This window comes from Gymnogyps californianus, chromosome 14 (genome assembly GCF_018139145.2).
Source record: "Gymnogyps californianus isolate 813 chromosome 14, ASM1813914v2, whole genome shotgun sequence".
In the NCBI taxonomy this organism is placed as follows: Eukaryota; Metazoa; Chordata; class Aves; order Accipitriformes; family Cathartidae; genus Gymnogyps; species Gymnogyps californianus.
This window is the reverse complement of record NC_059484.1, coordinates 10,309,496-10,323,219: the sequence shown is the minus strand read 5'-3', so window position 1 is coordinate 10,323,219 and position 13,724 is coordinate 10,309,496. Positions and strand designations below refer to the sequence as shown.

Here is a 13,724-nt window from a genome sequence, read left to right as displayed (position 1 = left end):
GTAGCCTTCACTTGGCAGTACTCAAAAGCTTAGACCTGGTTTAGAGAACTAAGGTGCGGACTGTTTCTTCAGCAGTTTTGCCAGAACTTGAGTACAATTTGGTTTCCACATCTAGCAAAAAAAATGTGATTTATGAGGTTATTGCAGTGGACATTTTGGCAGAGAAAGCAGGCACACTGAAGTATGCATGTGTTATTTCCAAAAAAAGCCAAACAATTTCACTGGTCTGGTTTAAGAGAATTGGCCTGGACTGCACAGAAGGCAGTATTTAATTCAGACAGAGGATGGAGAGAAGGAGAAGGGCAGAAATAACACACCAGGGACAAACAGGAATCTGCAACCAGCTTTGCTCGTTTGTGTCGAAGAAATTGTACGAGGGAAGAAACTTCAGAAAACTAACAGTACAATGCACCGCGCTACAAAGATCTTCTCTTGCACAGCTCAGGAGAAGGACGCACTGCTAAGATCACATCCTTGTAATCCACTGGGTTCACAAGCTGTGAGCTAAGATGCAACAAATTCAAGAGAAAAAACTAGGACATTTTTTGCTGTAAGCTTCAGCTAGTCACAGTGGATTAGAGGAAATCCTTTGGCCAGCAAGAGAAGAAATTGCAATGGAAAATCCCAGCTCCCACTGGGCAGCCGCCGCCACCCAGCGGGTACCGCTCGTGGGCACATGGACGCATGCACCGAAATGAAGACAAGCATCTCATTTTCAAGTTGATTTTTGTAAATGGAAAAAAATGTATAAAATCTATCCATACATTAACAGATACAGGAAGTTACACAATCCAGTTTACACCTAAAGTAATAGCAATCAGTTCGTAATAAGAACAGGGAAAAATTCCAATGCTGTAATTTGTCCGAAGTCACTACAGGGCAGAGGATAGCAGGGGCAGGGTGGCTGGCTTCTTTTTTTTTGGTGTGTGGACAAAACTGGCTACCTTCCCTACTTCCAAAGCAATGAGACAATTTCAACAGACATGTATTAGGAATACTTTTGAAATGCATCTGACTCTAGCATTAACATTGAATATTCAAAGATTCATATTATTACAGCATAATGTTTGGATACTTTTGCCTTCAGGGAAGGGCAGTGGGCAGTAGATATTATCCAAGAGAAATCCTGCACCTGTCTTAGAATTTACAGCATTGATTGAGTTAAAGATTTTTATTTTATGATTTTTATCCATCCTGGAACACTTAAAATTTGTGTATCCTCAGCTCAGGCATTTACAAAGCATGCAGAGACTGTTACTACTCAAGGAACATTTAGGAGGCTATGGAAAATGCGCTGGTGGGTATTGGTCTAATTTTAGTGAACTCACGTCTACCATTACATGCAAGCCACACTTGGCAGTAGTTTTCCCCTCATGCCTCCATTTACTGGAGGCCCCAGAAGACAAGGCTTGAATGAATGGGCATGGAAGCTCAGGTACCATTTTAAGGAATAAAACAAAACAACTACTAGCAGAGGCCAGCTTGTGAGAACGCCTGCCCTGCTACTGGTGTACCTGTGGGTGAACAGTGTCAGTCTAGGGCTCAGAAAAGATGCCTGACTGAATTTTAAAGGAAAAGGGAGGCACCTTAAACCCTGACAAGACAGACTGCCTGTGTCTGACAGGTGTATTCAATATACACACACAAAGCAAGACAGTAAGCTGTGCTCATCCACCCAGAAGACTGCATCATCTTTCTGAACACACAGAATACACAACCCCTTTTCAAAATAACAATACCAATAATAATAATAAAGCAGAAGTGCAGAATTCAGACTGTTGGGTGGTCTGTGTTTAAAAAACATAAGAAAATAAAAGCTAATGCTGTAAAGACAACTATTCCCTTTCAAAGCAAAGGCCACATAAAACTGTGTTGCTCAGTTTGGTTTTTACTTCATGCCACCTGTAAACACAAGACTGGATATTCAGTTTCTGGGAAGAAATGAAACCACTTTTACATCTGGACTAAAAGAAATGCCCTCCACTGCCTGGATCACAGATTACCCAGGAAAAGGTAGCTGGGGGAAGGCTTCGTCTTCTTGTTTGCTCATTTCATTAGAAAGGTCATATCTGAACAAAAGAGCTTTCAATAAAAGCACAAAACATTTCTTGATGTTATTTCTGCCCTCTGTCTCTAAAGTTTGCTACGGGGACTAACACTTTCCATTCCTCACCAACAGATACATCACCTTTTTGGCACCACGGGTAGAATTTCTTCCTAATGTATAATTTTGCCTTATACAAAAGTCGATTGTCTAATCATGCAAATCCAACAGAATTCCAAAAAGTGCCACAAGACAGCTCAACTCTTTGCAATCTACTACCTAGTTTGTACACTGCCATAGGAACCTCCCAGAGAACAGACTGTCATCCTTACTTAGATCTGATGGTGTATTTCATATATGGCATTTCAACCTCTCTTTCTGGGGGGAGAGAATCGAAATCCATGCCCTGATTCCATTGATTTTTCACTCTCAGAGCTCTGAAATGCATGGAGATTTCTTTGATTTGTTGAAGATGCCTTCACTGAACAGCCTGATTAGAGAAAAACTTACTGATTCAATCAAATAGAAAATAAAGACAAAAACAGGTAGTGGTAGATTTCTCAATCTTTGCTCCTGTCCTAGGAGACTAGGGTAGTTTCACCGCTACTGCATTTTCCCCAGCTGGATCTTCTTCCAGGCCTCTGATGCTGTGAAAATGCAGGAGTCGAGGATCCCAGCTACAGTAAATGTTCCTCCAATGATGGCACATATCTGAAATGTACAGAGAGAGAAAACAGGTTTGTCAGGGATGAGGGAAACTTTTACGCAGCTTGAAACTGGGGAAAGGATATACTGCTAGGGTATTTTCTGGAGGCATAGTAAGAACTGGGTAACAGTACTGGCTAACAGTACTGGGGACGTAATTACATGAAAATCATTCAGGAAAACCATTCCCTACAGTGGAATAACTTAGTGCTATCCTGAACTCATCATAGCCTGAGCCAATCATAAACCCCAGCTCCTAGGAGCCTACAGCATGAACGCTGTTCCTTTCTGGGCTAAACTCCACCTAACAAAGCTTTCTAGCAGCTCTCTGTTGCTCATATCTTCCTACTATGGTTTTCTATTATAAATACCACGGCCTTGTAGTCTTTTCCCTATTTCACAAGATACAGTATTTGCAAACAGACAAAAAAAGACACTTAAATAGCATGTGAAGGACAGTGACTAACAGAGAAACCTAGCTACCAGTGACACCTACAGCTAAGTCTGTCTAACACTTTCCATTACAAGGGCTGCTTACAAAAGCACTGCCAACTTAACTCTTTGTGGGCCAAAGTTTTCCATGCAAGATGTCTCGAGTTGAATTATTTAAACACCAGCAAAACCACGTAATCATTTTCAAGAACAGAGTTAGGGAAAAAATTAACCTCCTGATTAGCATAACAACCTACTTCAGTTCTCAAGTGCTAGAAAAACGCAAAAGTATTCTGACATGTCAAACCAAAGATAATTTGGCTTGGAACACCAAAATCAGGGGGCACCAGTTACGGACTTTGCAATACATTGCTTCAATTTCCTTATCTATGAAATGGGGAAAATGCCAAACTTGCCTCCCAGGGAAACTGTGAAGGAAAACACATTTGAAGGGTTCAATACCATGACAATAGCCATCTCAGAGTCCTTGTGGAAACATATGACTTGTAGTCAGGACCAGGTTAATACAAACCACCTGCTAGTAACAAGGCAGCAGTCAAATACCAAAGGATGGGAAGAAACGCTGCTCACAGGGTGCCACCCCACCCCGTGCACTGCACCATGCAGGGTTCACGTGAAAGTATGATACACAATAATGTAACCTAATAACGTTTAACAGCCAAGTTATAATTACACAGAACCTGGCATTTCCTAGCTCCCACATTTTTGACTTAATAACTGTGATGCTCTTTTAATTTGGTCTTTTACATTGCATAAGATTAGGTGGCTCTGAGAATAAGAGACACTGGATCAGTGAGAAGGGGACAAGATACAGAGCTTATCTCCTGAGAAGGACCTGCCCAGGAAAAGGGGGATTTTGTCGTGAGCTAGAAGCCAAGAGAGAGAGGAACCCAAAATCAGTAAGCCAATGTAGCAGGGTATCAGGGAAATGCAATACAACTGACAGAGAAGGGAACTGGTGCCACACTAGACGTACCGTGCCATGTCTCTTCTCCCAGACAGCACTACACCCCATGGGCAAAGTTACACGCAGAAGAGTAACATAACAGCAGCAGCATTCAGCTTGACAGGGAGTTAGCAGCGGCAACAGAACAAACAGTTCATTAATGGTGAGTGAAGGCAGCAAGAAATAAAGCACTCGTTTACATGAGTATTTATAGCTGGGATATATGCGTTTAGTGAGCTCGGTAAAATGAGGAGCTGCGGTAAACATGGCTTTTGCAGGACAGTTGGCATTCCAGCAGATAAAGGCTTCAAAAACCAGAGCACCAGCCTGAGGCAAAGTTAGTATTTTTAGGGGACAATTCCAGCTCCTGCCCCCTGTGCCCCCCTCCTTGCTATCCCTTGGAGCATGACGCAGGGTGACTTTTCAGGGAAAATGACCGCAATGGAGTTGGGTTATTTCAGTCCACAGCAGCTCAGCTGACAGGAGATGTTACACCGCAAATAACAGAAAAACCGTCCAACACTAAGATTTTGCATCATATGGTAGGAAAATCTGATTTCAGTGCAGCAGTGCAAGGGGGTGGGGAATAGAAAAAAATATATATTCATCTGCACAGCTCTGTACTGCTGAGTGTTTATGAGTCACACACACCTGGCATTCGCTTGGAGCCTGCCTCCCAGCACGCACACAGTCCTCTTGTTTTGTTCCGACAAAAAAAAGGCAGCACCAGGGTTGGTCTCTAGGTCAGCACAGAAGCTGCACCACTGTGTTTCTTTATCATCACAGTTCTAATACATATGGAGTGTTGCTCCTTAGCAGCACTGAAGGAAGTTAGGCATCATGCACTTATTTATATTTAATGGAGTTTTATACTGGGAATGATCTGCGTTTGGCTCCATAAGATTACAGTTTGACTCAGGCCCAACCATTAAAGGAGGAAGGAAAAGAAATATAGAAGTGTAATAACTATAGCAGTGAGAAACCATGCAATGTGGGGTACACACAAGGGTTTTGAACAGAATACAATTACAGGATAGTGACTGGGATGCAGGCTGAAGTCTAAAGGAAAACACGAGTGGATATTTAGGAGGAGGCAAGGCTGCAAGTAAGATGACAGAAAGGGAAGCGTCAGATACGTGACTGTGGATCTCTGGGATGTCTTAAAATCTGAAAATTACTTTTAAGGACGGAGGGGACCAGTAGGACCCCCAGGCAATTCCTAGTAAGGTAAGCTGCAGAATCTCACCCAGAGACTTCTGGCTGACCTGCAGCACATCTTGTAGACCAACACTGTCTTGGTTTTAAAAAAGCCACAGGACTTAGTCTATGATACCTGTTGGTAACAGGTCCCATGGCTGAAATAATTCTCCCTGCAACCATTTCTGGCTGCCCCCCCCCCCCCCTTCCAGTTTAATTTTTTCCACACCTAGAGGGCAGACGAGTCCTCTCATATCAGGAAAAAAAGTCTATTCTTTTCTCCGGATTTTGAATGCTTCAGCAGAACTTTGGCTTGTTTTCTGCCTGCACTCCCCTCCCAGCTCCTAGACTGACCACATGATAAAACCTTCTTTCAGTTTGGCCACTTAAAGGAACTCATAAATTTTCAGCAGTGCAACTTGCCCCCTTGCTCCATAACCTCAACCATGAGGCCATGAATGGCTTCTCTTTATGGAGAGATGCCTTGATTTTAAGCAGCACAGTTTAACAGGCAAAAACTACTGTGTTTAACACTATGCCAAGTGTCTGTGGTTAACCCCAGGATCCATGGCAAATTCACAGCACAGTGACAGTGGCAGCACTGACCCACAAGCAATACAAAATCTTATTTAGTACTGAATTTTTTGAAGTGTGACGTGTAAAGTAAAATCTATGCTAAACCAATGGCCTTTTGTCCTGCACAGGAAGCACCTCTCACACGGTACAGAAAATTAGGATAATTCTTCATACCACAAAAACCCAAGGAGCAGGCATGAGTTAGAGTGGGTCTGCTGGGAACACACAAGACCTGGGAACACTGCTACGGTGCTATAATGCTGCTCTTAGTGGCGCTGAAGTTTTTTGGGGGCAAACTCATTACTAACAAAGAGCACCAGATAACCCTCCCAGCAGCAGAATGAGATTCCTTTGGCTCTATGGTGAACAGCCAACACCCCTCTCTCATGTGATCCCTCCACAGGGGATCGTGCCTCCACAGTGTATCCTCCCCTCCAACATCAACACGGTTTCCTCCCTAAAGTCTCTTTCAAGCCCACAGGATCCTCCCCCATCCCTGGGACATATTTAAATTTACTGAAAGCCACACGGGTGCCCTAGTAAACAATCTGCTCACTAAAAGGAGTCGCAGGTGATCTCCCGCTACCCCAGAGCCCCTCTTGTGGTTTTTAAATTAAGCAGCTGCTGCTCAGAAAAAGCTGATGCTTTCCATGGCCAGCTGCATTCGGCAATGACTCCAGATGCCCCGGCACAATCTCTGCCTGGACCTCAGCCCAGTGCTGATCACCACTAACTGATCTCCAGAGCAACTGTGATGCAAAAGGCCATGCTGGAGATATAGGAAGGGGCTAAAGGAGTGGAAAGGACAACGGAACAGATCACGTCATCAGAACAGGGCAAGGAAACCTAGGACAAAAGGTGTTTTGATCCTCTGCAGCACTGCTCCCCTCTTCCAACCTTTTCAATGCCACCTTGAACGCCATAAAGCTTTAAGTGTAGCACATACACAGCCAAGGCTGCCCTACTGTAAAACATTCCTAGCCTAAATGAGAGCAAGAGCAGGTCATCTGTACCAGGGCCAGGTGGTCCAGACTGACAGCCACGATACAGCATCGGAAACAAGGATCTGCCTCTAAGTCAGCCACGGCTGACAAGGGTCTGGCACATCTGTCTGACGTAGTGCAGAAGAGCTACTGCAGGTATCAGTGTCATCCACACATCTCCATAGGAAGGACGTTCAATTGCAACGGTCTCAAGTGAGCTGCTTGAGACTATAGCTGTTTTTAAGACCAAACAAAGTAGGCAAAAATCAATTGTAAAACTCTTCTTCAGCAGTCTAGCAGCCAGCACGTGCCTGGCTAACTTTACAGACAGGATGGGGCAAAATTCTAGTGGGGGGCCATCTCAAATCCAGAAGGTCATTGTGGCAACCAGTGAGGAAAGCCTCTCCTGTGGACTCCTTATGTAAACTCTGAAGCACGGTATCAAATTCAACAAAGATGGTATTTATATGCATACAATGGCGTATCAGCAGTAAATCAATGCTAGCAACGGACATGACAAAGAATAATGCCAGCTATCAATCATTTCCAAACACTGTTTCCCATTAAAAACACCTCCGCAACCTCACCCAACAAGATGCGTAAGAAACCTATGAGAGCATATTGTTAGGGAAAGAAGTAGAGGCAGTATGAGATGCCAAGTCATAAAATGCTGATGTTTGACCTTTTTTAGGATTATGTTTTGAAACCAAACAGACGTGCTAAGAAAAGAAGGTCTTAAACCACGACATTTATGTTTTGCTTCAAGTCCCTTTCTCTTAAGGTATTTGTGTATCCTAGAGATCACACACATTTCTAAAGTTAAGTGAAGGGAACTTGGTGTTTATCAGAAGCTGCAAAATCAAAATCTTTAAGTGCAACACAGCCACACTGTTTATGTTACTTCCAATTAAAATATTCAAACAGTTTGAAAATCAAAATCCAAGGTCTTCATTCCAGCCAATTTATCAACTACTTCACATTCTACCATGCCTCACTGGCACAGCAGGCTGCAGCTTAAATTTTAAGCCAACTCCCTCAGGACACATTTTTTAAAGTTCTGGAAGATCTTTAAATAGCTCTTTGCCTAACTAGCAGTTTGGACAGTACAGCTTTGTTACAGATGCTGAGATCAGTACTACAGGATGTTATCTGGATAGATCAAAACATAACTCGTCAGGAAAACACCTCTGGAATTTGATAATGCAGCTCTTCTCCACTTCTACCCAGGAGTAATTGCCTGGAACTGGCATACCCGTATTAAGCCAAGCAGCAGCACTGAGAAAAACAACTGCCCTGCATTCTCTGCAAGTTAGATCTCATCATTAGAGAGACGGTTTATTGCAGCATGCTTTACTGCATACCACATTAGCTTTACTTCCAAGTTTCTGACATGCTGCAATAGTGCCCATCCTGCCTAGACAGAGTTTGGCACTTCTGGAATAGGATAATTTTCTTTCTTCTTGTGCCTAGCTATTAAATCAAATTGTCAGAGCATAGGGCTTACCAGTTACCTCACTTACACTTCAGTACAACTGCGGTGACGTACTGCTTTATTTCAATCATGTCACAACCCTCTGAAGCAGAAACTCAATTCTTCTGGTCAAGAAAGGCTCAGAAGAGAAATGAAAGACAGGCAGGTGAAGGGAGAATTAGAAGTTTAGAGTAACTCACCGACGTGATAAACCTGTACAAAGGCTGCCGCCTCTCTGTGTATTTCACTGTGATGGGGCTCAAATCATAACGAAACCAGATAGCTGGGATAATGCGGCCAGTGTGACTGTAGGCTACGTACTCCTAGAAAAGAAAGTGGGGGAAAAATGGCAGAAAATGTGAGCAATCTCATTCCAGATAGGGTGTCTGCAATAAAACTGCTTCTGTGGATCTGGCCCTTACTCCACTGTTTTGTACTAATGATGAGACTGAAAGAAGCAAACAGTTAATTCCTGTATGACTGCCCACCCCCCATCTTTATCAAACAGGAAAATAAGTTCTTTACAGTCTGATAATGATATAGCTGGGAACAGAGAGTGATGGTGCTTACTCTCTCCTTCATTCAAAGTTACAGAAGTAAATAGAAAGGCTGTCATTGATTTCTGTAGCTTAGGTCTGCTCTATTTAAATACAAGCAGTTTCTAAGTGGTTGCAGGTGAAGTTTTTGTACTGTCAGTATGTAAATCGTATACTGGGATATTCATCAAACAAACGGAATTTAGTTTGCAAGAACCTGAAAATCCCTTTGTGTCCACGCACTCAGAATAGCAAGCAGCAGCTCCCGTCTGTAAGGCCCCCTTTGCACTGGGACCAACAATGTGAATGCTTTGCCCACTCAGTATGAATCACGTAGAGCCATGTCTAAACTATGTTTAAAAATCATGCTGAAAGCCAAAATTAAACTGTATACAGAAAAATATTGGCAAAGGTTCAAAAAATATTCCAAGCTGGTTCGGGAGAGACATCTTCAGATTGATAATCTCCTTTAATCCATTTCTTTAATAACAGGTACAGTGCAATCAATCAGCCACAGGACAACACCCCAACAAGACATACTGCACAATGCCAATGTAGAACAGATACTAACATCAACTTAGTATCAAAAGTCACATCTTCTTGAGCTAGTATTTTTTCTGTGCTCTCAGTGGAAATATATATAAATTTTAAAGAATCAGGACATTTATCTTGACAGACTGCAGAAAAATCAAAGAAAAGCAGGCTGAGGACTCAGCGATCCAATGAGAGCCATCAGCACCGGTACGGCACACACGACCTCTTTACCCAGCTGCTCTTCTCTTCTTTAGCCCTATGGCATGCCTGCCAATTCAGATGACCTTTTCTGTTTTAATTCTTCACACAGAGGCAAACACAACCTCAAATACTTCAGAAAGATGAAGAAAGGACAAGCAATAGGACACCCATGAGCATGATACAAAAAAGATAATTTTATTCTCTGTGAGCTCAGAGGGAGCTAGTGAAACAGCATCTATCTCCTTCATTAATCTCGTATAAATCCCAAATTTCCCTCTATTCAGGTTTTTTCCCATGGATGGCAAGAGAAGTAGAATGCAGTTGAAGTCCCTAGTCATAGTATTTTCAGAGCTCTTATTGCAGAACTTCTGCAGCATATCTTGGGACAGTGGCAATCTGGGGAAGTGAGGAAACAAGGGGTCTAGGAGGTAAAAGGGGAGAGAAGACAGACAGTCAACACTTAAGACTCTATTCATCTCTTCATACTAGTCAATCTGTGCCAGACTATTCCAATGGCTTCCGATTTCTGTTTCCCGCTGATCAGTATGGGAGTCAAGGACTAAAGCACTGATAAGAGAATTTTTATTTTCATGAGAAGAAAACGCAGAGGCAGCACTGTTTCTCTGCACTTCAGTTTTGGTAGAACTGACCTCATTTTTTCCTTCTTCTCCCCTTTTCCCCACCAGCAATCCTGCCCTAATGAGTCAGTCTTGGCTGAATGCCCCAATTTGCAACCATGCTCATAGAAGTGTCAAAAGCGCCTGCTGTCTATTTTCCAAATTACTTTCAGAACTTGCGTCGCAAGAGTCTTATCAGAACAACAGTTGTGACATTAAGCAGAACAAATACATTGTAATCTGAATAGAGGGAGACATCCAAATCATTGGGACACACTGTACAAGCAAGCCCAAAAGTCACTAGACAGGAACGTTAATCTGAGAACTAGTCCATGAGAGTGTGTGCTTGACTCTCAGTTGCAGCAAACTAGCAGTAATTAGATATTATGAACAGATTCTGGACTTTAATTTAGGACCTGACTGGCAAATCATTTTAAACTGAAAGAGGCTTTTTACCTTAAAAAGTAAATGGGGTCTTTTTTTTTTTTTAAATTCAATACATTGTATTATTAAAATACAAATATCTTCACATTTAATGTAAATTAATTTCAGAATTATAAAGTTACAGTAACTATCATAATCCACTATAATAAAGTAGGCGCTGTGAAATAGTCAGCCAGTATGTATTTGCTGCTGCAGGTTCAGTGGCTTAATATCTGAAATCAACATCTGTAAAAAGCTAAAAACTCTGCTAATTTATTTGTCTGATACATCCATCACAATTGAGACTGTTTTATTGATAAAACCACATGTAAGTGCTGTTTTGTACGTTCAGTTGGATTGTAGTTTCCATCCAGATGCATCTTGACACAAATCACAAGAGCTCCTGCAGCATAGAAAAACTTTCCACACAATTTATAGAAATCTAGATCAGTTAAAGTGACATATGAGAAAGTCAGGAGTGAGAATACCTTTCTCTAGAATTAAAACAATACCACCACCTGCTCTGAAAAGCCCTCACAATCCCAACCCTGGTAAACGCCAGCACCAGGAGCAACAGGAAGCCCCACTCTGAAGAGCTTCAGTTCCTCTTTCTCCCAGCAGAGGCTACTGCTCACCTACAAACAAACGTACATGGCTGCAGAGCAGAGGAGCAAGAGGGAGGAGGAATGATGACTGAAGATCCTCCATGCATCCACTGGGCTGCAATGAGGAGCTTCTCTGAGAACTACCTGCTGCTTTACCTTATTTGCTACAGTGTATTGGTATGAGTATCGCTGCTTGCCGCTCATGTCTTCGTACACCGTCGGGACTATCTTCAATATGTAATCGTGAGATGCAAGAGCTGTGGTCGGGAAAGGAAAGGAAAGTATACATTAGCATTCAGAGAAACGCGTCAGCCTACACAACATTTCAAAGTAAATGTGCAAAATTGACTAAAACAAGTAAGTCACAGAAAAGGTATCTCCCTCCTCCTTATCTCAGGTTCTGTGACAAAGTGACAATTTCATATCCTACGTTTATGTCCTTTGTACAAAACTTTGTAAGGTAGTTGGATGACACCAGAACCTGCCCACCATTCTAAGCCTTCTGTAGTACCACAATCCACGGAGATGACTTTGGGTCACTTGAACCTTCCTAACTGCTTGCAACTATAAGTGATAACACTTATCAGCACCACAAAAAGCTGTCCTGGTTAAATCAAGAACTAGCTAAGGTTAGAGCTGCAGCTCACTGAGCTTCTTTTTGACAGAAAAAGCTGAGGCATCACAACCTGTGTCGTCCCATTTCTTGTGCACCCATCTTTCTTTCTTTCTTTCTCTTCTTCCTTCTCCTACAGTTGCTTAACAACTATTCTTTTTTTTTTTTCATTATTTAAATGGCTTGTGCCATTTTTTGTGTCTGCTGAAACAGTTCTAAAACAGAATTCTAAATGATTTCTCTGGAGGATCCTTTGGCCAAGTGTAACACAATGACGTTTGGCTCCTGGAGGAAAAAAAAACCACAACACAATTGTCTAGCTTCAGGAAGAGCCATAGAAATTTTGTTCCGAGAAGTGGACAAGACTGATATCCTGCAGGAGCCTGAACACTTGAAGGAGAAAAACTACGCTGAATTGTAGCATGCACTGGAAATTTCTTTTTGTGTTGCTGGTCATAAAGAAGGGCAATGAAAATGTCTGTCCTTCCAGCCACAGGGTAGAACTTAAGGTAAGAGCTAACTTGCAACACAAGAATAAGGAAAAGTTCTGGTGGTGGTGACAGCAGCAAAGGGAAGCTATAGGAATAGAATATGGATAAAAAACTCAGTAATTCTGAGTTGGTCATAACAGAGCTGTAGACAATGTGCAGGTTGCAGAAGGGCTGCAAAGGACCTTTTGGACTAAGCCTTCTTTATGGTACTAGAGAAAATGGAAATGTCAGTCATGTCTGGATCATTTTGGTTAAAGAGGCAAATTAAAGACACCAGTGTTGCATGAATGGCCCTGTTTTCCCTCCTGCAGAGAGTGGCTAAGACCTGTAATCACCAAGAATACATACGATTTGAGCTGAGTTTGTCTGCTCCCTCCAAGGCATTGAATGCTCCATGAACGTTGTGGACCTGGAAAGCAAAAAGGCATATGAAGAAACTATGCTCTGACTTGGTACTCTTGATCTTTGCTTCCCTATCCTACCCTGCAACAAGGAGATTAGCCTGATTCAACCTTTCCAAAAACAAAGCCTCAACTCAGTAACAGTTGACTTGAAATATCTTTCAGTGACCATCAACACAGAGGTTGGTTCCAAGTAAAAAAGTTGATTGCACAACGTCTTACAAGATGAAACTCCAAAACCACTCCAAAGCTAAAGGAATTGCAGTTGGAAGAGGCCAGTTGTGAAATTTCATTGTGAGATATTTCCTAAGAGCTTTGCATAGTTAACTGTGAAATTCATTTATCAGGCTGAAAGGAAAATAAATGGGAGTCATATTGAGGTTAAAACTCAAGAGTTCTCCTGTAAAGGTAGCTCACGTCAGACCAGTTGGGCTTGTGCAGCTTTAACTCATTAGCCCAGATTTCACAGCATGCACACTATGCCCTTGGAGATGGGAAGGACACATGCCAACACTGCCATCCATACAGCTTTTCCTGCAGCCCGTCCCAGGCATGCAAGTATCTGTTTGCCCAGAATAACAGGATTTCCATCCCATGCCTTCTACATACTATGATCTGGAGTCTAATGTCCACCAACAGCATAATCAATTTGTGAACTCTCTAGCCAGGGAAAACTCCACAGCAACAGCTGTAGATTAGAGGTTGCATCATTCACATAATGTACAGTAAGCTATACAGAAAGGACAAATAACTCCACAACCTAGAAATTCCTGACCTTAAGCCAGACAACAGGGAAGAAGAGTTTGGAAGAAGTATTCGATCATGGGTGTGACAGAGTTTCACCTCACTAACAGGGCAATGCAATCTCCTTCCCAGACCCTCTCAACAACAGATAGCGTGTGGATGTACTTGTCTCATCCTAATAGCT

The 13,724-nt window shown here is 42.3% G+C and overlaps 1 protein-coding gene across 2 annotated transcripts in view; it reads right to left on the bottom strand.

Annotated features, from left to right (window-relative positions):
• Positions 1-709: 709 nt before the first annotated feature.
• Positions 710-13,724, bottom strand: part of ERGIC1 (endoplasmic reticulum-golgi intermediate compartment 1) — a 60,136-nt gene continuing 47,121 nt past the window's right edge. Inside the window, exons 7-10 of one of the 2 annotated variants that reach the window (XM_050905131.1) lie at positions 12,744-12,804; positions 11,448-11,548; positions 8,576-8,698; positions 710-2,755 (exon numbers count right to left, since the gene is read on the bottom strand). In XM_050905131.1, coding sequence (XP_050761088.1) covers positions 2,648-2,755; positions 8,576-8,698; positions 11,448-11,548; positions 12,744-12,804 — 393 coding nt within the window. In that variant the 3' untranslated portion in view covers positions 710-2,647. Of the gene's footprint in view, positions 2,756-8,575; positions 8,699-9,406; positions 10,068-11,447; positions 11,549-12,743; positions 12,805-13,724 lie in introns of those variants that run through there. The other variant, XM_050905132.1, reaches the window with a different exon arrangement.